Genomic DNA, 23,931 nt, shown 5'->3' with positions numbered 1-23,931 from the left:
TCCATTCTGACAGTATTGTCTTTTTACCTGCAAGTGTGGCTCGCCTCACAAATGCTGTGTATCCTCGTTTGGGTCTTTTCCCCAGTTTTGGTTGTCCAAATAATAATTGGGCATCATAATGCCACGTTTGTCCCCACATAGTGGTTACCTGGGTCACAATCTGCCGCCAAAAGCTTTGCGTGTATTTACAATGCCAGAGCATGTGTCCCGTTGTCGCTCCTGGAGCTCCGCATTTTGGGCATTCGCCCCAAGGGGATAGTCCCATGTGGAATGCCCTTCTCGGTGGCACGTGAAGTCTCAAAGCCACCTTATATTGTAGTTCCCAGTGTGCAGCTGCATTTGTGGTCTTCCGAATCTGCAATATGTGAGATTGTAACATCTGTGCAGTTATTTTAGTTTGTAAATCCAGGGTCCAGGTATGTGCTAATTTGGCATAGTCCAGTTCCAAAGCTGTATCTCGTATATGTCTATGGTGATATGCCATAGGTACTTTTTGCTGGGATTCCAAAGAATATGCTGAGGAGATTTCTTCCTGTACGTCTTCTGTTAACGATGTCCATGGTAAGGATGACACGTAATGACGTAGTTGTCTATAATAAAACTCATCACTGGCAGGCAAACCATATTTGGTTTGTAGTTCATTGAATGATTTGAGTCTGCCTTCAGCAGTCACCACCTGGAGAAGGTATACCACACCTTTCCTCTCCCACCTCTTGAATACAGTGTACATTTGTCCTGGTACAAAGGAATGGTTGTTACAGATAGGCAAATATGGTGTCACCTTAGGTGAAAAATGGTGGAGGCGGCACACCCATTCCCAGACAGCCCTGGCAGTTGTCATTATCCCAGAGTGCTTCAGGGGGTATGGAACCTCCACTCCAGTGCCATGCAGATAGTTACTAAAATGCATCCCCGGGGACACCCCCAGCTCCAGGGCTGTGTTAGTATAATCACTGGTCTGCCTGAACCAGTCATTTATATGTCTCATGCCATTAGCTATACTCATGAAGCGAATATTCAACAATCCTAGCCCCCCATATTCCACCGGGATAGTCAATATAGAGATCGGTAGTCGTGCTTTCTTCCCCCGCCAGAGAAATCGTTGCGTATGGCGGTGTAATGTGCGCTCATCTTTTTTTTTCAGGTATAGAGGTAAGGTTTGGAATATATATGTCCATCTTGGTGCAATGACCATGTTAAAGAGTGCAATCCTACCCAATAGGGATACTGGAAGGGCGCCCCAGGTCCGCAATGTCTGTATGGTCTCTTTGAGTAAGTTGTTTACATTAAGATCGTATAGCTGAGAAAGATCTGCCGGTATTTGCACTCCCAAATATTTAACAGAATTTAATTCCCAGGCAAGGGGAAATCCAGCAGTCCATCCCCTGTGTGGATGTTTTACTATTTCCAGGGCTACAGTCTTAGTCAAATTTAATTTAAATCCTGAGATTTGTCCAAATCGCTCGATCTCCTGTATCAGACGTGCCATGGATCTAGGGGGGTCTGTTATGGTCATCATTAAGTCATCTGCAAAAGCTAATACCTTTATATGTTGACCTGCTATCTGCACTCCCGTGATGCTTGTCTGTTTTCTTAATATATGCAACAGTGGCTCCAATGATATCACAAAAAGGGCAGGGGATAATGGGCACCCCTGTCTAGTTCCCCTCATTATTTTAAACTCAGTCTCTTTTATACCATTGACAATAATACTCGCCCCCGGGTTACAATACAGTGTTTCTATTGCTTGCATGAACCAGCCCTCAATCCCCATCGTCCTCATAGTCTGGAAGAGATAGTCCCACCCCACCCTATCGAATGCCTTTTCTGCATCTGCACTCATTATTACCGCTGGCGTTTCCTGCCCCTGACATGACGCTATAGCTAATAACAACCGCCGGACATTGTGTGTGGCTTGTCTATTTCTAACAAATCCAACTTGTTCCGAACTTATTAGGTTAGGGAGGCATTTTGCCATTCGGTCTGCCAACATTCCTGCCAGTAATTTAATGTCAACGTTTATTAGGGATATTGGGCGATAATCTTCTGCTTTAGCCAGCGATTTCTTTGGTTTAGGGATTAAAGTAATTAAAGCTGTATTTGCATATTTGGGAAATGTCCCTGCATTGATCACCTCTTCGTAGTACTCCAACAGAGTCTTTTGGCCTTCTAGGGGTAAGATTTTATAGAATTCCCCAGTATATCCATCTGGCCCTGGTGCCGTTCGGTTTTTCAATTTTTTTATAGCCTGTTGGAGTTCCGTTAGGGTTAATGGAGCATTGAGTATAGCTAAGTCTTCAGGTGTTATAATGGGCAGACCCGCCTGAGTTAAGTAGTCTTGTATCACCTGCTTATTTACTTGGTTTCCTGATGTGTACAGTTGTGTAAAGTGTGTAGTAAAGATTCTCCCAATTTCACTTTGTGTTACTCTAAGCTTACCCTGCTCATCTTTCAGGGCCGCCACCGTCCGGGAGCCCCCCCAACGTTTTATGACTTTACTCAGTAAGCGTCCCGCTTTGTTCCCAAATCTGTGTAATTTATATTTATAATACACTGCTGATCTTTGTTCTTTTTCATGGAGTAGAGTATTAAGTGTGACCTGTATGGTCTTTAAATGTTCCAATGTGACCTGGGAGGGTCTTGAAATGTGCATGCGCTTAGCTTTGGAGAGCTGTTTTTCCAGTTGTAATATTGTTGCCATTCGGCGTTTCTTTTGGGTACTACAATATGCAATAATATTCCCTCTAAGAACCGCCTTTAGTGCGGACCAAAACAAGATTGGGTCTGTCTCTGCATGCTCTTTATTATGAAATGAGTAGTCTCCCCATTTATCCAGTAGATATTTTTGAAATTGAGGGTCCCCGTCTAAATATGCCGGGTATCTCCACCCTGCCCCTCTCGTCCTGTCATCTGGTAACTCTAAATCCATCCATACCGGAGTATGGTCAGAGATCTCCTCCGGTCCTATGGTTGCCCCCCTCACCTGGTGGAACATAGTACGACCTAAGAGAATATAATCCAATCTCGATTGTGTGTCATGGGCCCTTGATCTATGTGTATAATCACGTTCCCCAGGGTGTAGTGTTCTCCACACATCCACCAGGTCTAACGTCTTTAACAACATTGGCAGCTCTCCTGCTCATTGTCCGGAGTAGTGTGCCGACTGCGGATTAGTGGTGTCCTCTCTTGGGTTAAGAACTAAGTTGAGGTCCCCAAGTATTAAAATCCTACCCTGTTGGTATTGGAGACATTTACTTCCCAGCGTCCGGTAAAATTCTTTATCATATTCATTAGGCCCATATACCCCAATCAAGTAAAATTCAAACCCTTGTAGCCATACTCGTAGTGTTATATATCGACCTTGTTTCTCTTTTTCTACCACTGTTACTTTACAGGCCAACCCTTTACGAATTAGGACCGCAATTCCTCCCCTCCGCCCCTGGGCATTCACCGCATAGCATTCTCCAACCCATAATCTTTGTAATTTAGAATGTTCTATATCATTTAATCTGGTTTCCTGTATGCAGGCTATATCTGCCCGGTGTCGCTTGAGGGCTGTGAGTATTTTATTCCGTTTTATAGGGGATGTTATGCCCCCTACATTCCATGTTATAATTCTAATTGGCATTGTTGCATGGCTATACACATATTTTGACGCTTATAACCCATAACATTTGTGCCCGCTAGGGACCTTGCATATATCTTGATCAACATATTTCCATGTTTTACCATAACCTCAATATTTCTGAAGAATTCTGTCTTTTGTCCCTTATTTACCATATTTAGAGTAGGTTCTTCTTCCCTAATCCCCCCCCTCCCCCTACCATCCCATCCACGCATGTGACCTTTGTACATCCACCTGGATATTCCAGGTGGATGTCCTGTGACCTCGGTGATCACCTGGAGCTCCCGATTCCCCAACATTTTTAAACAATAAACAATAATCTTGCTATCCACATATTCAGTAATACTTGCTGTGATTTGTATATTATTTCAGTTATGCCAGAAGGCTAACTTAAACTGCCTCCAAGATTTTATTGTCCGTTAAATGTTTCCTGGCTTCAGTTGCCGTGGAAAAATGCTGCCATTTCTCCTGTATATATATTCTTAGTTGAGCTGGGTATTGTAGTCGAAATCGAATTTTTTTCTGTGCCAGTTCTGAGCAAAGCGGATGATATTGTTTTCTTTTTTCTTGGACAGCAGTAGAGTAATCTTGAAATATCAAAATATTCCTCTGGTTATACTGTAGCGAGTCCCTTTTAATTTTGAAGCCTTGCATTATCTCTACTTTATGTCGGTAATTCATTATCTTCGCTATGACTGCACGTGGCCTATTTCTATTCTCCATTTTCCTGCCCATGCGGTGTGCTCTTTCAATGACCATTGGGCCCATCGTGTCCGTGAGCGCCAGCTCTTTAGATAGCCAAGTTTCCAACCATGTTTCAAGGTTGCGCTCCGGGACAGATTCATCTAGTCCAATAATGCGTATGTTATTCCTTCTTGCTCTATTTTCATATGCATCTAGGAGGTTGCGCTGCTCCACCACTTGTTGCCTTAATTCTGCGATATCGGGGCCATATCCTCGTGTGTCATCCTCCGTTGCCGAGACCCTCGTCTCTAAATCTCCAAGCCGGATACTGAACCCGTCCAGGGTCGTCTGATATGCCTCCAGTTTGCTATTCAGGCTTATCCATTTGGGTTCCCAGGCCCTTTCGGTCGCTTGCGTCAGTTGGTGGAGCTGAGCCTCTGTAAATATAGGCCCTATTGGCGCGGTTTCCTCCAGCGTCTTAGTGTCGCCGCTACTCGCTTTGCTTCTATCTTTTTTCAGCGTTTTTTGCGCCATATTTGTGGGCGAACTTGTTAGGTATTTTTCCATATAAAGTAAGTACCTTGCTTTGATTTTTATTGTGGATTGCGGTGGTTTAAGGGGGATTAGGCTCGGAGCTTCAGTATCGAGCTGCACTCGAGCTCATGACGTCACCGGAAGTCTGTCTTAATACATTTTTAACTAATGTTTAGAGACCAAACCCTCCTTTCTTGTGTCAGAACAGAATACCATAACAGCAGTATACTGTTCTGACCTGAGGAAAGAGGTTTTGGCCTTTGAAAGCTAATTGAAAAATGTATTTAGTCCACTAAAATGATATCATATTTTCCATTTTTTGTTTTATTTGTTAATTTATAGTATAGTGATTGAAATATGTCAGTTTTTGAAATTTGCATCTCTTTATATTTGCAGAGTACAGGGGGACTGAGGGGTGGGACTGTTAAGGGAAGAAGTCCTGGTGCAGGTTGCAGGCAGCCTATAAGTGGCGCTGCCACTGCCCAGGTGAAGACAGCAGTAGACAGAATTTTAAGGTATTTGGGGGCGGGGGACGCACTGCCTGTAAAAAAAAAATTTTCAGCACTCCCAATCATTTTGAAAAGTTGGCTCCTATGGTCCAGGCTCCTCCCCCGGTTATGTGTTATTCTGTGAAATGGTGCCTAAGAGTAATGGCACATAATTTGATGGCGGCCATACACATGAGAGGAGTCTGGGCAGACTATGGCTGGGGCACACAATTATGCACATAAATTATAGATTACTATAATTTTATCACATTTTTTTAACAATCTAGGAGCAAACATTGACACAGCTCTATTCCTTTAAGGAATAGACTCAAATTTGGTGACCTCTGGATGCTCCTTTATAGAATTGCCCTCTTATGAATAGATTCAGTAAATGGAGCACAAATTTGCACAATGAAAAAAATGTGCATAGACTGCTACTCTATAAAGTGTGCTCCCAGCTGTGCACCTGGCATTGAATATCGGGATAATATAGTCGGCAACAATCAGTTTTAAAGAAAACACCGAGGGGTGCTTTTACAAAGACCTGCGGTAGTATAGACGTGTGTTTTGGGTATGCGCAGAATAATTTTTCAGCACACCTGTAACAAATGCCTTTTTTATTTTTGCCCAAAATGGACGTGCGGCAAAATGAAAAATGCCACGTGTCCATTTTGGGTCTGAGACCTTACCACCACTCATTGACCTAGTGGTAAAGTCTCACGCAGTAACCGGGCGGTAACGACCTATGCGCGTCAAATGCCACTTGGCAAGCATCCGATATACGCTTCTGAAAATAAAATTTATTTTTCAGATGTGTGTATTGGACACACACCACAAATGAAATTACCATAAGAGACACGCGGTAGCCAGGTGGTAACTCCATTTTGATGTGCGTTGGGTGCGCGTAGACGCTTATGCGGCTTAGTAAAAGGGCCCCAGAGGCAGAGCTGAGATAGAAGGGAAGGCAGGCTGAAGCGCCGTGCCTGTTCGCCTTTAACTGCTGCCGGCAGACCCAGAGGTAAGAACTTTTAAATTTAGGCTGGCATGCAGGAAGGCGAGGGGCAGGCAGAGGACTGGGAGAAGAGGGCGGGCAACGCAGGTCGGGCTGCCAATCAGAGGGGAGAGAGAGAGAGGGAGGGAGAGAGGGAGGCACAGGGGTCTGCAACTCGGAGGAGAGGGGGGCATGGAGGGTAGTGGAGGGGAGGATAAGGAGGGAGGGAGGGGAGCGGGCCTGGAACTTAGAGGAGAGGTGGGGCCTGGCACTCGGAGAACAGGGGGGAGGGAGGGGGCGATTCTTCCGCGATGGAATCCTCACCTTCAACATTCTGTGGCTGGCTGGTGCTGGTTTCCCTTCTCTCTCATTGATCCTCCCTCTGATGTCATCACATTCCGACGCGAGGGCGGACCAATGGGAATTGTGTTACGAACCCAGGCATCCAGAGGTAGAACGTTAAAGGTGCAAATTATTATATAGGATAGTACTGAACTGCAAATGTATTTATTTATTTAAAAAGATTCCCATCCTGTGTTATCTAAAATTCTAAGGAGGTTGCAACATTGCATAAAAGCTGGTTGACATTCAAAATGATTTAACTGGCCACTGACTAGTTAAATCGCTTTTTCAGGGCTATCCGCTATTGTTGGTCTATTAAAAATGACTCAAACCACTATAAAGCTTATTCAGCAATCACTAAAGAACTCAAATGTTTATTCAATAAGCAATTAATGTGTCGAATGCTGTAGCTATGTCCAATAGGACCATAACATATTGATTTCCTCGATCAAAGCCCCAATGAATGGTATCGACGACAGACAACGGTAATGTGTCCGTTCCATGTTTGGCCTGGAACTCAAATGGAAAAGTATCCAAAATCCCATTCAAATGTGCAAACCTTTGATAAATTAGGTACAATAGGACAGATGTGCTAAGTAATTATGTAGGCATATAATAGCAGAAAATCCTTAGCATATTTGAAACTGTAGGTTTAAATTAGAAAACATCACATAAAATATTAATTTTAATACTTGCTTTCTAGTTTGTAAAATAATCAAAAACATTTATCTGCAGTACAGATCTTACCTCTGGCTGTGTGTTGTCCTGATTATTTGAGTTCATATCCTCACTTGGCTGTGTTGTTTCAATACTGGGAGGATTCAGAAACCTACTCAGTTCCTGTTGTTGACTTTCTCGAAGACTGTGGATGATGCTACATGATTGCTGTTGTTTCTAAAACAAAACAAAAACAGAACCCCCCAAAAGATAGTTATACAGTGATAAATTCAAAGAGGTGATAATCAGTACTGTGATGAACTGCACAATTAATTAAGTTTAATTGATTAACTTTGTCAAGATGTTTATAACCAAATAATTTAATTAGGGGGTCCTTTTACTAAGGTGTGCTGAAAAATGGCCTGCGGTAGTGTAAGCACAGGTTTTGGGTGTGCACAGAATCATTTTTCAGTGCACCTGTAAAAAAAGGCCTTTTTAAAATTTTTGCCGAAAATGGACGTGTGGCAAAATGAAAATTGCCACGCGTCCTTTTTGGGTCTGAGACCTTACCGCCAGCCGTTGACCTAGCGGTAAAGTCTCACACGGTAACTGGGTGTTAATGACCTTCCCGCGCCAAATGCCACTTGGTGCGTGTCTGATACATGCAGCAGAAAATAAAAATTATTTTTCAGCCACGTGGCAAAAATGAAATTACCAAACAGCCATGCAGTAGCCGTGTGGTAACTCCATTTTGGCGCATGTTGGGCATGTGTAGACGCTTACACGGCTTAGTAAAAGGGCCCCTTGATTAGCACATCTAGCTAAAATTAGGACAGCTGGTAACAGGGGTGTGAATAGACAAATATATATATTTTAATATTCTCTATTTTCAGACATTTTTGGTTTATTTTATGGAATGTAAGCATGTTAAATTTGTAGGTAAATGCACATTATATCAATTTTGCATGCTCTTTATATTTTAAAGATAGGCTAATGAACCAAATGTGTGCTAATGAAGGCACATCTCTAGTTGATAGTGGTGACCAGACTTAACCAGCTAACTAGATAACGCGGAATATCAACACTGTTTAACTAAAGGCAAACCACATTTTCAGAATGCTTCATGAACTGTTTCTTCGGTGGCAGCTAAAGTTTGATCAGCTAACTCACTGACCAAACAAAATTTAAACACAGAGTACAGGACGGGGGTGGGAGGAGAATTTAATTTGAATATCAACCTCAAAGTAATTCATTTTTTGTTAAGTGCTGAAGTTCCTTTATTGCTGTGAAACCTAATTTTGCATAGCTTGTCTAGGAGGATAAAGGGATGTCCAAGCCAGGGCATACATAATTTCCAGAATATTTTTTTAAAGGATTGCTGAACACAGAGCCTTTTGTAAAATATCTATAAGGTAGTGGGAAACACTTATGTTCTTGGTGGTATGCATAATGGAAACAGTTCTTCTAAACACAACATTTTTTTTAAAAAGAGCAGTATCATTTATTTTATTTATATAGGATTTATTTACCACCTTTTTGGAAGAAATTTAGCCAAGGTGGTGTACAGCATGAACAATCTGGACATAGACAATATCCAATTTCAGCAGAAAAAATATTCAAATAACAGTATATATTTATGTATTTATTTGTTGCATTTGTATCCCACATTTTCCCACATATTTGCAGGCTCAATGTGGCTTATATAATACTGTAGAGGCGTTTGCCATCTCCGGCAGAGAGAACATGTACAAAGAGTTGTAATGTGTTATAGACACACTGGGATGGAGGGGCATTTTCAAAAGGACGCCCATGTCTTGGAAATGTCCAGTATGAACATCCGTTTTACAAACTGAAATGCCCAAATTTTGAACGGTGGGGGGGGGGGGGGGAGTGTTAAACAAGGGATGTGTATTGCAGCATTCTTACAAAACCACCACAAAGGGTCAGTCTAGTGGTTAGTGTAGTAGACAGTGGACTGTAAGCCAAGGGACCCAGTTTCAAAATCCACTTTAACTCTTTGTTTTTGTAATTGTGAGCCCTCCAGGAACAGAAAAGTACCTACTAATTGTACATCACTTCAATAGCCTTCAGGCTTGCAGGTATCTTATATATTTAGGTACATAAGGTTTTTTCTGTTTCTGGAGGGCTGTCGCGGGAATGGCCGCTATGTGTATTCTATAAACCATGCCTAATGTTAGGTGAGGTTTATAGAATAAAGCTAAGTGCGTTTTTTTGGCGCCAAATTTTTTTATTTATTTTTATTTATTATGACATTTATACCCCACATTTTCCCAAGAAAGCTCAGGTTCATAGAATCTAGCACATCATGGGCAGGTCTATAACATAGGCATTAACATTTATGCACCCATTCATTACACATGTAAATGTTTAGAAAAATGGCATTTACTTGCGTATACAGTATGCACATGCCCCCACACGAGTTTCTCCCTTATATAGTCGGGAAACCCCACCCAGTGCATCCCAGGATGCACTGGGCAGGGCTGGGTGCCACCATTTTGAAGGCGGTGCTGGAAAGAGAAGGGAGTATGCTACTCCCTCCGCCAGCACGGGGGGAGAGGTCCACTACACCACCAGGGCAGGTGGGGGGTTGGTGTGGCAGCCCACTTAGGTCACCAGAGATTTATTTGGGGTTTCGGGGGGTTAGGGGGGGCTGGAGATCCACCAGACCTCCAGCCTCAGTGCCCTCGTGTCAGCGGGGGCTCGGGGGTGTCGCTGTTTGGGGGTGTGTGGGGGCTTGGAGAAGTACTTTAAGCAAACAGGGCCTCACTTTTGGAGGGGGGTAAAAAGTGGCAGCCTGAGCTCACAGTGACAGTCTGGGCTTCCTGACTCTGAAGGGGGTGGGGGGTGGAAACAGAGCCTTAACCCTAATGCCAGCTTTGAGTTGGCGTAGGGTTAAGGCGCTATTCCGTCCCTACGATCACAGCACTGTTCTCTGATCATGGGGTGAAATACACGCAGAGCTCACTTAAATCTAATATAAATGAGCTCTGCACTATTGCTTCACTCAGGCACTGTCAGCCTGATGATCATGAGGGGGCAGGTAAATGTGGGTGCTAATCCGGTGTTAGTGGCCTCTAGTGCCTGCAATTACCTTTGATCATCGGGCTGTCAGACAGCCCCTAATTAACACCTAGATTTATAATTTCTAGGCATCTAAGAAAAGAAGCCCCTAATCATGAACCAGTTTTCCAGCTTAGAAAATTGAATTCAAGAATGAACGAACTTCTAGATCGGTACAGATGACTGTGACAGATTAATACTTTTAACTTACTGCTCTGATACGTTTCAAGCACTTTTTCAGCCACATGCGTATTGTTTGCTTGGCTACTTCTTCTTCTATTGTATACTCTAATTGTTCCCTGGCTAGGAGCTCCTCCAGCTGAAGACTTTTTCGAATATCCACAGATCTATATGACAGCATACTGGAAAATAAATATATATGTAGAAAGTAATGAGACATTTGGCACACAAGTAAATTTGCAGTATTAATGCTCTATCGATGTACAAAGCAAGTCTGTAGAAGCAATGAAATAATTTTGTAGCACCTTTTTAACTCTATCCATTTGGTGAGTAGTAATTTCATCAGATGTAAAGTGAGGGGGTCTTTTACTTAGGTGCACTGGCTTTTTTAGTGTGCGCTAAAAATAGGCACGTGCTAAAAACTCCCATAGGAATACATTGGCGTCTTTAGGTTTAGTGCGTGCCTATTTTTAGCGCGCTAAAAACGCCAGTGCTCCTTAGTAAAAGACCCCCTAAATTTCTGTCGTACTTTTCACAATGGAAAATGTTGAAGCTGTTAGTTGAATTACAAGTCTTTGAGTAAAAATAATGCCCCCCCCCCCCCCCCCCGAGTCAAAACTCTGGACCACATCACAAGAAACTGCTTAGGTCATTTTAGAGTACTTTTTGCAACATCAGGAAAGAAAAGAAGATTCCTATGTCTGAAGAAAAAGTTTCAGTAGTCAATCACAATCAGGATCCAATGCCACTGTCACTAACAGAGTAGAGGAAATAGCCACATCAATTTAGATATCTCAAAAAAAAGCAGTAGGTTCCGAACTGTCCTCAGAAATAGAGGAAATAATGTCATGTCCATCCTCCCCCGATTTCTTTTTAAAAGGTGGTAAATAATAAGTCCTTGCCACTGGTGAAACAGATTGAGATGGTACATGCAAAGTCTCAATGAGATATTTCTTAAACTGTTCATGAGCAGATATTCTTGGAGTCCATGGAAAATTAATTAGCCACAGATTCCTATGACACATAGAGGGGCATAATTGAAAGGGACGCTCAAGATTTGTTGAAGATGACCTCACAAAACGTCCAGATGGAGGGGCGGGGATACCCGTATTATCGAAAGAAGATGGACATCCATCTTTCGTTTTGATAATACGGTCGGGGACGCCCAAATCTTGAAATTTAGGTTGTCCTTAGAGATGGTCGTCCCTAGACTTGGTTGTTTCTGATTTTCGACGATAATAGAAACCAAGGTCAACCATCTCAGAAACGACCAAATGCAAGCCCTTTGGTCGTTGGAGGAGCCAGCATTTCTAGTGCACTGGTCCCCCTGACATGCCAGGACACCAACCGGGCACCCTAGGGGGCACTGCAGTGGACTTCAGAAATTGCTCCAAGGTACATAGCTCCCTTACCTTGTGTGCTGAGCCCCTCAAAACCCACCCCCACAACTGTATACCACTACCATAGCCCTTATGGGTGAAGGGCTATGGGTACAGTGGGTTTGTGGTGGGTTTTGGAGGGCTCGCTGTTTCCTCCACAAACGTAACAGGTAGGGAGGGGGATGGGCCTGGGTCCACCTGTCTGAAGTGCACTGCACCCACTAAAACTGCTCCAGGGACCTGCATACTGCTGTGATGGAGCTGAGTATGACATCTGAGGCTGGCAAAAAATATTTTGAAAGATGTATTTTGAGGGTGGGAGGGGGTTAGTGACCACTGGGGGAGTAAGGGGAGGTCATCCCTGATTCCCTCCGGTGGTCATCTGGTCATTTCGGCTATCTTTTTGTGCCTTGGTCGTAAGAAAAACAGGACCAGGTAAAGTCATCCAAGTGCTCATCAGGGACGCCCTTTTATTCCATTATGCCCGTCCCACCTTTGCTATGCCTCCGATACGTCCCCTTGAACTTTGGCCGTCCCTGTCACATAAAGCAGTTGGGGACATCCAATATCGGCTTTCGATTATACCGATTTGGACGACCCTGGGAGAAGGATACCCATCTTCCGATTTGTGTCGAAAGATGGGCGTCCTTCTCTTTCGAAAATGAGCCTGATAGTATTCTCCAAATTTTCACATTTGGAATGCAAATTGAGATGATCCTTTACGACAGAATCAACCAGTTTCTCTAAATGATCAAATCCAGTTTCTCCACATGAGACTATAACACTGACAACTGAGCCTCCTGAAGAACCAAAACTGGAGATTTTCGCCATATTTTGTGACAATTGCAAAGACAAATTCTGGCCAAGGCCAACCACTAACTTCTCTATCTCCTCTAGAATGAATACCGGGGGATGAATACCAGGGGACTAACCAGATTAATCAAGGTTATAGTGATTTGGCTCTCTCAGGAACAGTAACCGAGGTTTCTGTCACACCTGATTAACCTTCCTCTATGGCACCAACACCTCTGGGCTGCTCTGGGCTCTGCAACCTGCTTCCTTCTAACCGGATAACCATGACAACATTGATCCGAACTCCCATGGAAGGAGAAATGTGACTGCTCCTGCCCTTCGCAACTTAGTTAAGCATCAGCTAGGCTCACCAGAGAGACCTGCTCTTTGGGAGTTAGCAAAACATTGTGCTTGATCAGCACTGAAAGTTCTGCTACTGCCTAAGGTGATGCAAGCAAGCCATCTCTGGTAGATGGCCCTCTCTCCTCAAAGGTTTCCACAGCTGATTGAATCAAAGTAGGGATAACCAGAACCACTGAAGAGTGAATACCTGATTTACCCTTTCTCTTTTTAGGCATAACAGAATGAGGAAAATGGAGCCCTAGTGAATGCATCTTCCTTCAGAGCACCATCTTGAATCTCTCATAGTCGTTCATTTAATTTAATTTTATTATGTTTGTATTCTATCTCAAGAATCTAAGGGGATAATAGTCAATATAAAGATCAGATACATATATACAAAAATAAATAGACCAAATAAAAGCTAAAAATAAAATAAAGAAAGCAGAAAAATTAAGAACTAATATTAAAAGCCAGAATGAACAAATGAGTCTTCAACTTCTTTTAACTCCAGTAATTCTAAACTTAAGCATAAGTCCACTGAAAGAACATGCCAAGATTGAACTCCTACCATAGAAAAAAACCTTGAAAGCATGTATTCACTTTGGGGTCTTTTTACTAAGCTATATTAGGTGCTAATACATGCCTAATGCAGCTAAAAATAGAGTACCGCAAAACACGTTCAGACCCCCTGTAGCAACTTTAAAATAAGTGTGTGGTAACTGCACATTAAAATTTTTTTTTTAATTTTTAGGCAGAGAGTGGGCATTCCTACACTAACCAGTTAGCACATCTACATTACTGCATGCTAACTGGTTAGTACAGGGATATTGCATGAGCCCGTACCACCTAGAAAATGGGTGGCGGTAAGTGATAACATGGTAATTTTTAAAAATTATGCTAATAGCAATATTAGCACTTATGGGTCCTTTTACTAAGGTGTGCTGAAAATGGTCTGTGGTAGTGTAGACGTGTGTTTTGGGCACGTGCAGAATCATTTTTTAGCGCACCTGTAAAAAATGCCTTTTTTCATTTTTGCCCAACATGGACGTGCGGCAAAATGAAAATTGCCACGTGTCCATTTTGGGTCTGAGACCTTACCGCCAGCCATTGACCTAGCAGTAAAGTCTCACGCGGTAACCGGGTGGTAATGACCCATGCGCGTCAGATACCACTTGACGCGCGTAGCTGATGTGCGCCAGAAAATAAAAAAAATTTGGGGATGCGCTCCAAAAATAAAATTACCACAAGGGCCACGCAGTAGCTGGGTGGTAACTTAGAATTTGTGCGTGTTGGCGCACGAAGGCGCTTAGGTGGCTTAGTAAAAGTGTCCCATAGCAATTAATAGAAAAAAAATAGGCGATACACAAAGAAAAAATAAGCAATACACAAAGAATAACAATTTTTGTTCTGTTAAGCAAGTAACAGTCTCTGACAGAAGAAAATAAAATTGTCCCCATTTCCCTTCTTTTTCTGACTAAAAAAAGCTTGCAGATTTCTTTGGACTTCGAAACTTATGCATTGATTTGATTTATTTACTTGTATATCACTAATAATCAATTAATAGTGAACATAATGTGCACTGAGATGTAATATCTATCTCCTATATATATATAAGTAAAAATATACATGCATTACCTCAATACATCATGAAAAGTAACGTCACCACCATTGTGTAATCTCTCCATTTCATAGCACATGTGTTTGAATAAAAGCTTGTCCTTATCCAGGTCAACCTCCAATCTTCCACGCAGCAGCCTCAGCAGAAACTTCACACGGAAAGTAGGGATTACCCCCTGGTTAACAATTTTAAAAATAATATGTAAATTATTATATTCTAATGCTAATATTATTGGTGTTATTGCAACTATCTTCCATACACATAGAAAATAAATATTTGAGATACTGTGAGTCTTCTCCTATCACAGAAATACTCAGAGATATTCATTGTGGGATCTAGTTTTAATCAAGCTTTACCTCATCATGCTTGGGTGTTTATTTTCCAGAAACTTCAGTGTTTATGGAGGATACTGAAAGTTACAATTTATCAGTGTTTTTGCACTGTGAACAATATATCTAAGTGTATTTTCATTTTATTTTTCACTTAAAAAAATAACAGCAGCTAAAGGTTTGCACAGAATCGTGGCCTAGTGGTTAGGGTGGTGGACTTTGGTCCTGGGGAACTGAGTTCAATTCTCACTTCAGGCACAGGCAACTCCTTGTGACTCTGGGCAAGTCACTTAACTCTCCATTGCCCCATATAAGCCGCATTGAGCCTGCCATGAGTGGGAAAGCGTGGGGTACAAATGTAACAAAAAAAAAATCTATTAAGAAACCCAATAAAAAGTATGGGGACTTTTTACTAAGCTATGCTAAAAAGTGGCCTGCACTGTGACTACCGAATGGGTTTCCCTTCATGCTTAGGCCCAGGGCTGCCAAGAGGGGGGCCGTGGGAGCAAAATTCCCCCTGTCCAGTCCTCCAAGGGGGGCCCAGCACTGGGGATTCTCTCTCTCCAGCTCCTTGACGGCTGGGGAGGACCTGGAGGAACAACTTCAGTGCTGCTCTTCTGCTGGTGGGACCTCGGGATACCCGGCAGCCACAAGGTATTTCGGCAGTGATCTGGGAGGGGGCAGCGGCGACAATTGTGGGTGGAGGGATGGCTGCGATCTGGGGGGGGGGGGGCGCGGCGGCCCTGCTTAGGCCACTTTTAATGCGGCTGTAAAATGGCTGAATTTCCATTTCTTCAATTAATGGCCATGTGCTGATTTTCCAATTAGCACTGGGCCATGAGCGTGGGAGACCTTACCAACACCTATTTAGGTGGTAAGGGCTCCCACGCTAACCATGCACTAATTGGTTGATGTGCCGCAATGTAGTTGCACTAACCAATTAATGCAGGATATGTGTACTCTCTGCCTCCCAAACCCCCCCCAGGGCATGGGAAGCATGTGTCAATGGCAAAACTACCACAGGATGCTTGAGCGCACCCCATGGTAGTGAATTTTCCTGTACAGTAAGCATGCCTTAGTGATTACTGCTGCTTAGTAAAAGGACCCCTTAATTTTATGAAGGAGTTTTCATGAATATATGCTTGGATATGCACATAAAGGGGGAGAGTTTATATATATATATACAGTGGTGGAAATAAGTATTTGATCCCTTGCTGATTTTGTAAGTTTGCCCACTGACAAAGACATGAGCAGCCCATAATTGAAGGGTAGGTTATTGGTAACAGTGAGAGATAGCACATCACAAATTAAATCCGGAAAATCACATTGTGGAAAGTATATGAATTTATTTGCATTCTGCAGAGGGAAATAAGTATTTGATCCCCCACCAACCAGTAAGAGATCTGGCCCCTACAGACCATGTAGATGCTCCAAATCAACTCGTTACCTGCATGACAGACAGCTGTCGGCAATGGTCACCTGTATGAAAGACACCTGTCCACAGACTCAGTGAATCAGTCAGACTCTAACCTCTACAAAATGGCCAAGAGCAAGGAGCTGTCTAAGGATGTCAGGGACAAGATCATACACCTGCACAAGGCTGGAATGGGCTACAAAACCATCAGTAAGACGCTGGGCGAGAAGGAGACAACTGTTGGTACCATAGTAAGAAAATGGAAGAAGTACAAAATGACTGTCAATCGACAAAGATCTGGGGCTCCACGCAAAATCTCACCTCGTGGGGTATCCTTGATCATGAGGAAGGTTAGAAATCAGCCTACAACTACAAGGGGGGAACTTGTCAATGATCTCAAGGCAGCTGGGACCACTGTCACCACGAAAACCATTGGTAACACATTACGACATAACGGATTGCAATCCTGCAGTGCCCGCAAGGTCCCCCTGCTCCGGAAGGCACATGTGACGGCCCGTCTGAAGTTTGCCAGTGAACACCTGGATGATGCCGAGAGTGATTGGGAGAAGGTGCTGTGGTCAGATGAGACAAAAATTGAGCTCTTTGGCATGAACTCAACTCGCCGTGTTTGGAGGAAGAGAAATGCTGCCTATGACCCAAAGAACACCGTCCCCACTGTCAAGCATGGAGGTGGAAATGTTATGTTTTGGGGGTGTTTCTCTGCTAAGGGCACAGGACTACTTCACCGCATCAATGGGAGAATGGATGGGGCCATGTACCGTACAATTCTGAGTGACAACCTCCTTCCCTCCGCCAGGGCCTTAAAATGGGTCGTGGCTGGGTCTTCCAGCACGACAATGACCCAAAACATACAGCCAAGGCAACAAAGGAGTGGCTCAGGAAGAAGCACATTAGGGTCATGGAGTGGCCTAGCCAGTCACCAGACCTTAATCCCATTGAAAACTTATGGAGGGAGCTGAAGCTGCGAGTTGCCAAGCGACAGCCCAGAACTCTTAATGATTTAGAGATGATCTGCAAAGAGGAGTGGACCAAAATTCCTCCTGACATGTGTGCAAACCTCATCATCAACTACAGAAGACGTCTGACCGCTGTGCTTGCCAACAAGGGTTTTGCCACCAAGTATTAGGTCTTGTTTGCCAGAGGGATTAAATACTTATTTCCCTCTGCAGAATGCAAATAAATTCATATACTTTCCACAATGTGATTTTCCGGATTTAATTTGTGATGTGCTATCTCTCACTGTTACCAATAACCTACCCTTCAATTATGGGCTGCTCATGTCTTTGTCAGTGGGCAAACTTACAAAATCAGCAAGGGATCAAATACTTATTTCCACCACTGTATATATATATATATATATATATATATATATATATATATATATATATATAATGCCTACAAAATTGGCACTGAGACTAAGCGTATTCTATAATTGGTGCCTAGATATAGGTGCCAATTATAGAATACGCTTAGTTCATATTTCAGCACCTAAATCTATGCATATCCTTTTACACCAACAAAAATGTGGCATAAATCCCCGCATTTAGGCGCACTGGGCCATATTCTATAACTGAGCATGTAAATTTTGGAACGTCCATGAAACACTCATTTCCCCGCCTATAACCATGCCCCTTTTTGAATGCACGCATGAGAAGTTTGACGCACATCGTTACAGAATATGATTAGCGACTTGCACGACTAAATTCTAATCAGTGCCAATTAGTGCTTATTATTGCTTGTTAAGTGCTGTTATCAGCACGCATTAGCTTGTTACATGCATTGTTATAGAATCCCCACTGATTTTGGCATGGATCTCTAAGCACACTATATAGAATCCGGGGGAAAATGCCTCTTATAAAATCATACTACACATACAAATATACACTGTGACAAACAGGAGTATATTTATATGTGACCTGGTTGTAGGTGTGCTTGGGGGAACAGATTTGTTGGAGTGCAGCAGAATCATAAGTATGCACGTAGGTTATAATATTATATACCTATATGCGTACTTCAGCCACATATATTTACACTAGCCCCTGAGGTATAATGAAAGTATGCACTTCATTTTAGAAGTGATTTAGACTGCTTTTGTGTTGGTAATTTAGAAAGACATGTGGAGGGGCATTTTCGCTATGAAATCCAATTTCAATTGTAGATGTTTTGGTGAAAATGCAAAAATTCTCATCCTGAACATAGCACCATTCCTAGGAAACTGACCAGACAGACATCCCAGCAGAGCAGAGGGGCAGCCTAGTGATTAGAGCAGTGAAATTCACATAGAGGGACCCACGTACAAGTCCTACCTTAACATCCTTATTTTGTATTGTGAGCCCTCCGGGAACACCTAAAAACCTAACTGTATACCACTACAAAAGCCCTCAGGTCTGTAGGTGTCCCCTATCTATAGGTATAGTTGATATATTGTGGATTTTGGAAGGCTCACAATTTCCATCACAAGTGTACTAGTTAGAGTGGGATATAGACCTGAGTCCCTTTCTCTACAGTCCACTACACTGACCACTAGCCTACTCCTGGGACCAGCTTCTGCTCTAATATGAATGGCCATAATATCTGAAGCTGTCACAAAGCCTGTTATGTACTGTCACTGTCACATCTTTGGGGGATGGGAGGGGGTCAGTGACCACTTGGGGATTAAGAGGGGGGGGGGAATCAATCTCTCCAATGGTCAGCTGGTCAGTTAGGGTACCCTTCTGTGACTTAGTCGTGATTGAAACAGGTCAAGATAAAAAGTCTCAATTTTTACCCTAGACATTTTAATCTTGTTCCATTATCCTGGGAAAATGTCCAAATTCTGAGCTTGCACAAATCCTGCCCTAAAAACGCTCCCAACACCAACCCCCCTTGCAATTTAGATGAACTGCAGAGAAACCCATCTCAAATCAAGTTTAGAAAGTCACAACTTGGACTTTTCCCCATGAAAAACATCCATCTGGCGATTTGTACTGCTTTTGAGATGTTTTTCTTTCTTGGAAATGAGAACCATAGGTGTCCATGTGAATTTATAAAGCAATGCTAAAGGAAGGGGTTGGTATTCAAAGCAATTGAACCAGCCAGAAATGGCTTCTGGCTGGTTAAATCATTTGTTTAAGGCTATCTGCTGCTGTTCAGTGGCACTAACCAGTTAATATCATTACAGACCACAAAGCTGGCTATTTTGTGGGCAGTTATATTCAGCACTTAACTGCCTAGCAGTTACATCGGACTGCATAAAAGTCAGTCCTATCTTTATTTAGTGTCGCTTAGGCGGTTAAGTGCTGAATATTGCATTTAACTACATAAGAGATAGCTGGTTGCATAAACTCAGATATTCAATGCAGGTGTCCGGACATACTACTACTACTTATCATTTCTATAGCGCTACTAGACGTACGCAGCGCTGTACACTTGGACATAAAGAGACAGTCCCTGCTCGACAGAGCTTACAATCTAATTAGGACAGACAAACAGGACAAACAAGAGATAAGGGAATATTAAAGTGAGGATGATAAAATAAGGGTTCTGAACCCGCCCTGCATTAAATATCCAGGAAAAATGCCAGTGGCTACTGTTTTTTCTAAGCTGAGTGGGAGTCCTCCACCTACAGTCCTGCCAGTAGGGAGTGCTGTCTCACTACCACAGTTTCAATAGTATGAGACAGGCAAGCTCTGCAGGACTCCAGGGAACCTGCCAGTCCCTAGTGACTGAAAACACAATATTGAAGTACCATTCCATAGCGATCAAAAGTGCTCGCTATAAAAAAATCTTTGATAGTTCATTCACATATCAGGCTAATAAAACCTGGAACGCATTACCCAGTGCATCTTTTCTAGCAAAAAAGGTGCCGGTACTCAAATGCTAGGCCACCCTTCAAGGGTGGGGTGATCACTGAGGGATCCACTCCACAATAGCCAGGCCCCCTGCAACCAGTCACAGAACCTATGACAAGGCAGAATTGGTGTGTAGAGCCTGAGCTCTTTCATTAAAACTTGGGGTCCTTGGGTCTATTTTAGCAGACAATGGAAAAGGTGCTGGTACTCAGTACCCCCAAATACCCCCACAAAAAAAGCCCTGTCATTACCACAGCAAATAAGAACCATCTCAGATTATCCATGGTTCCTGCTCAGCTTAGAGGGAACAGTGCTGGCAGTGGTTAAAGAAAATGCTCACCACTGCCGGCTGAATATCTACCCTAGGTACCTACTTGGACCACTGATCTAGGCAGGACTTTTTTTGAGGGGGTACTTGGGGGTACTGAGTACTGGCACCTTTTCCATTGTCTGCTAAAACTGAGCCATAGAACCCAAGTTTTAATGAAAGAACTCAGGCTCTACACACTAATTCTGCCTTGTCATAGATTCTGTGACTGGTTGCAGGGGGCCTGGCTATTGTGGGATGGGTCCCTCAGTGATCACCCCACCCCTGAAGGGTGGCCTAGCTTTTGAGTACCAGCACCTTTTTCACTAGAAAAAATGCACTGGATCTTGGTGACCTGAAATAAAGCAAAGTTACTCATCTGTAGCATGTGTTCTCTGAGGTCAACAGGACACATATGGGTGACATCATCTGACAGAGCCCAGGCAGAGTCTTGTTGAAGACAACAGTGAGATGTGAACGTGCGAATAGATGACCCATTGCAGCTTTGCAAATCTCCTCTATGGAGGCTGACCTCAAAAAGGCTACTGATGAAGTCATGGCTCTGACATGATGAGCTGTGACATGACCCTCTAGAGTTAGCCAAGCCTGGGAGTAAGTAAAGGAGATGCAGTCTACTAGCCAATTGGATAACACGAGTTTACCGATGGCTGCCCCATCCTGTTAGAGTCTAGAGAAACAAAAAACTGGGTGGACTGTCTATGGGCTGTAGTCTGCTCCAGATAGAAGGCAAAGACTCTCTTGCAGTCCAAAGTGTGCAGTGCGCTTTCACCAGTATGGGCATAAGATTTTGGGAAAAATGTTGGCAGAACAATTGACTAGTTAAGATGGAACTCTGACACCACATTAGGAAAGAACTTATGATAGAACTACTATGTTGTGATGAAATCTTGTGTAATGTTGATGAGCTCCTAGGGCTTAGAATTCACTGACCTTGCAAGTTGAAGTGATCACCACCAAGAACAAGACCTTCCAGATTAAAAAACCTCCGATGATAAGTATCAAGTGGCTCAAATAGAGCTTTTATCAGCTGAGTAAGAATGAAATTGAGATACCATGGCACTGTGGGAGGCTTGACAGGGAGCTTAAATAATAGCAAGCCTCTCATTAAGCAGACAATTAGAAGCTGTACAGAGATGGGCTTATCTTCCACACTGATGTAAGCACCAATTGAAATGAGATGAACCCTAAGAGAGTTGCTTTTGAATCAAAACTCTGATAAGTGCAGAAGGTACTCAAGCAGATTTTGTGTAGGACAGGAAAAAGAGCCTAGAGTAGTGGTTCCCAAACCTAGTCCTGAAGGCTTTACAAATTGTCTCTATCACCTGTGGCAACTATGAAAACTCTCTGTATACTGAAAAGACAAGTCTGACCACAGTGGTTCATGCCATGATAATGTCATGACTAAACTACTGTAATGCCCTGTACACTGGTCAAACAAAAAAAGAGCTTGCATCAGCTCCAACTAATTCAGAATGCTGCAGCCCGACTGATAGAAGACTGCAAGCGGCGTGACCATATCACACCCTTCCTGCAAAACCTACACTGGCTACCTTACAGGACTAAATTTAAAACTCTGTGTTTGATTTTCAAGGTCCACAGACAAAATGGGCCAGAGTACTTAAAAAATAAGTTAGCTCTCTATACACCTTTGAGACCTCTAAGGTCTTTTCAAGGATCATCACTATCCATCAAAAGAAATTGTATGATGTGATACCCGACAGCGAGCCTTCTCAGGAGTAGCCCCTCCCCCACACTGGAATTTACTCTCAGAGGGGCTACGACTATCTCGAGACTGCCTCTACTTCAAGAAGCAGGTTAAAGCCTGGCTCTTCTCACAAGCCTTTAATACATGTGGCGACTGACTAGCTTGCTGGAAACCCTGTAACTTAGACCATTCTCTTACCATGTTTAACTGTACAAAGATTTTACCTTGAGTTTAGCCACCTATCTATTTATCCCAATTGACTCTGTACTACCCATCTTGTCCCCATCTATGTATCTGCACTTGGCCCCTCAACTAGATAGAAAAGCATTAACATCATATCTATGTTATTTGAATGTTCTATTGCTTGCTTATTGTTTCATTGGTATTATGCTGACATTGTATTATATCTACGTTATCTGAATATTCTTCCATGATGTCTATTACAGAATTGTACTGACATCATATTTCCAAGTTTACCTCATTTATTGTATTTATGTTTATATTTGGTCATTTTACTATTGTTATGATGTTAACAAAATTGCAAGTTTTATGTTAATCTAGATCTGCTGTACACCGCCTTGGGTGAATCTGTTCATAAAGGCAGTTAACAAATCCCAATAAATAAATAAAATGCACATAAGCGCACATATTTACATCATGAGCTAGTGGTATAACATGTCTTAACAGTAGTCCACATTGATAATTACGTGACTAAGTCATGCTATTTTACCACAAGTCTTATGTTTTGCAGTGAGACCTTGTTACTAATAGCTAGGATTAACAGTAAAATAACATCTTAACAGTGGCGTACCAAGGGGGGGGGGCGGGGGGGGTGGTCCGCCCCGGGTGCACGCCGCTGGGAGGGTGCCGCGCGCCGGTCAGCTTCGTTCGTTTCCATGCTCCCTCTGCCCTGGAACAGGAAGTAACCTGTTCCGGGGCAGAGGGAGCATGGAAACGAACGAAGCTGACCAGCGCGCGGCACCCCCCCCCCCAGTGGCATGCACTCGGGGGGGGGGGGGTTCTTTCGCCGGGGTGGGGAGTGTCCTTTCACCGGGGGGGGGGGGGGGGGGGGGGGGCGCTGCACCCGGGCGGCGAGGCACATCGGCGATCTGCCCCGGGTGTCAGCCCCTCTAGGAACACCACTGCATCTTAACAGTAGTTCATGTTGATAACTCTGCCCCTAAGTGACTTACCTCTCTTTTATCGTCAACCATATTCCAAATAATTTGAAAATGGCGAAGATCATTATAGCTTAGAAGCTGATCTTCTTCAGTAGAATAAAACAGTGAAAAGTTCTCAACAATGATAGCTGAAAGCAAAATTAGAGAATTAAACGTTGGCAAACCTATAATATTTAAAAACAGAACAGGATTTAGATATGGAAAAAAGTCTTTAATATAAATGATTACATTTAAGATCCAGAAAACATCACAAAGGGACTGTTATTCAGCCGGCAGCAGGCAGCGCGTTTGCTGCCTGCCACCAGCATTAAACCCAGGCATTGAATATCTGGATTTATTTTGGATGCTAAAAAGTTAACCGGATATGCCAATATTCAGTGCTAACCAGTAAACATTTTAGAGGTCAAAGA

At 43.0% G+C, this 23,931-nt stretch overlaps 1 protein-coding gene across 1 annotated transcript in view; it reads right to left on the bottom strand.

The window, feature by feature from the left end:
* Nucleotides 1-23,931, bottom strand: part of NALCN (sodium leak channel, non-selective) — a 690,956-nt gene that overhangs the window by 23,260 nt on the left and 643,765 nt on the right. Inside the window, 4 exon segments of the mRNA XM_030201343.1 lie at nt 7,412-7,558; nt 10,614-10,764; nt 14,731-14,888; nt 23,534-23,649. Of these exon segments, the coding sequence (XP_030057203.1) occupies nt 7,412-7,558; nt 10,614-10,764; nt 14,731-14,888; nt 23,534-23,649 (572 nt within the window).

The sequence above is a fragment of the Microcaecilia unicolor genome, chromosome 4 (assembly GCF_901765095.1).
Source record: "Microcaecilia unicolor chromosome 4, aMicUni1.1, whole genome shotgun sequence".
In the NCBI taxonomy this organism is placed as follows: domain Eukaryota; kingdom Metazoa; phylum Chordata; class Amphibia; order Gymnophiona; family Siphonopidae; genus Microcaecilia; species Microcaecilia unicolor.
This window is presented reverse-complemented; position numbering and strand designations above follow the sequence as displayed.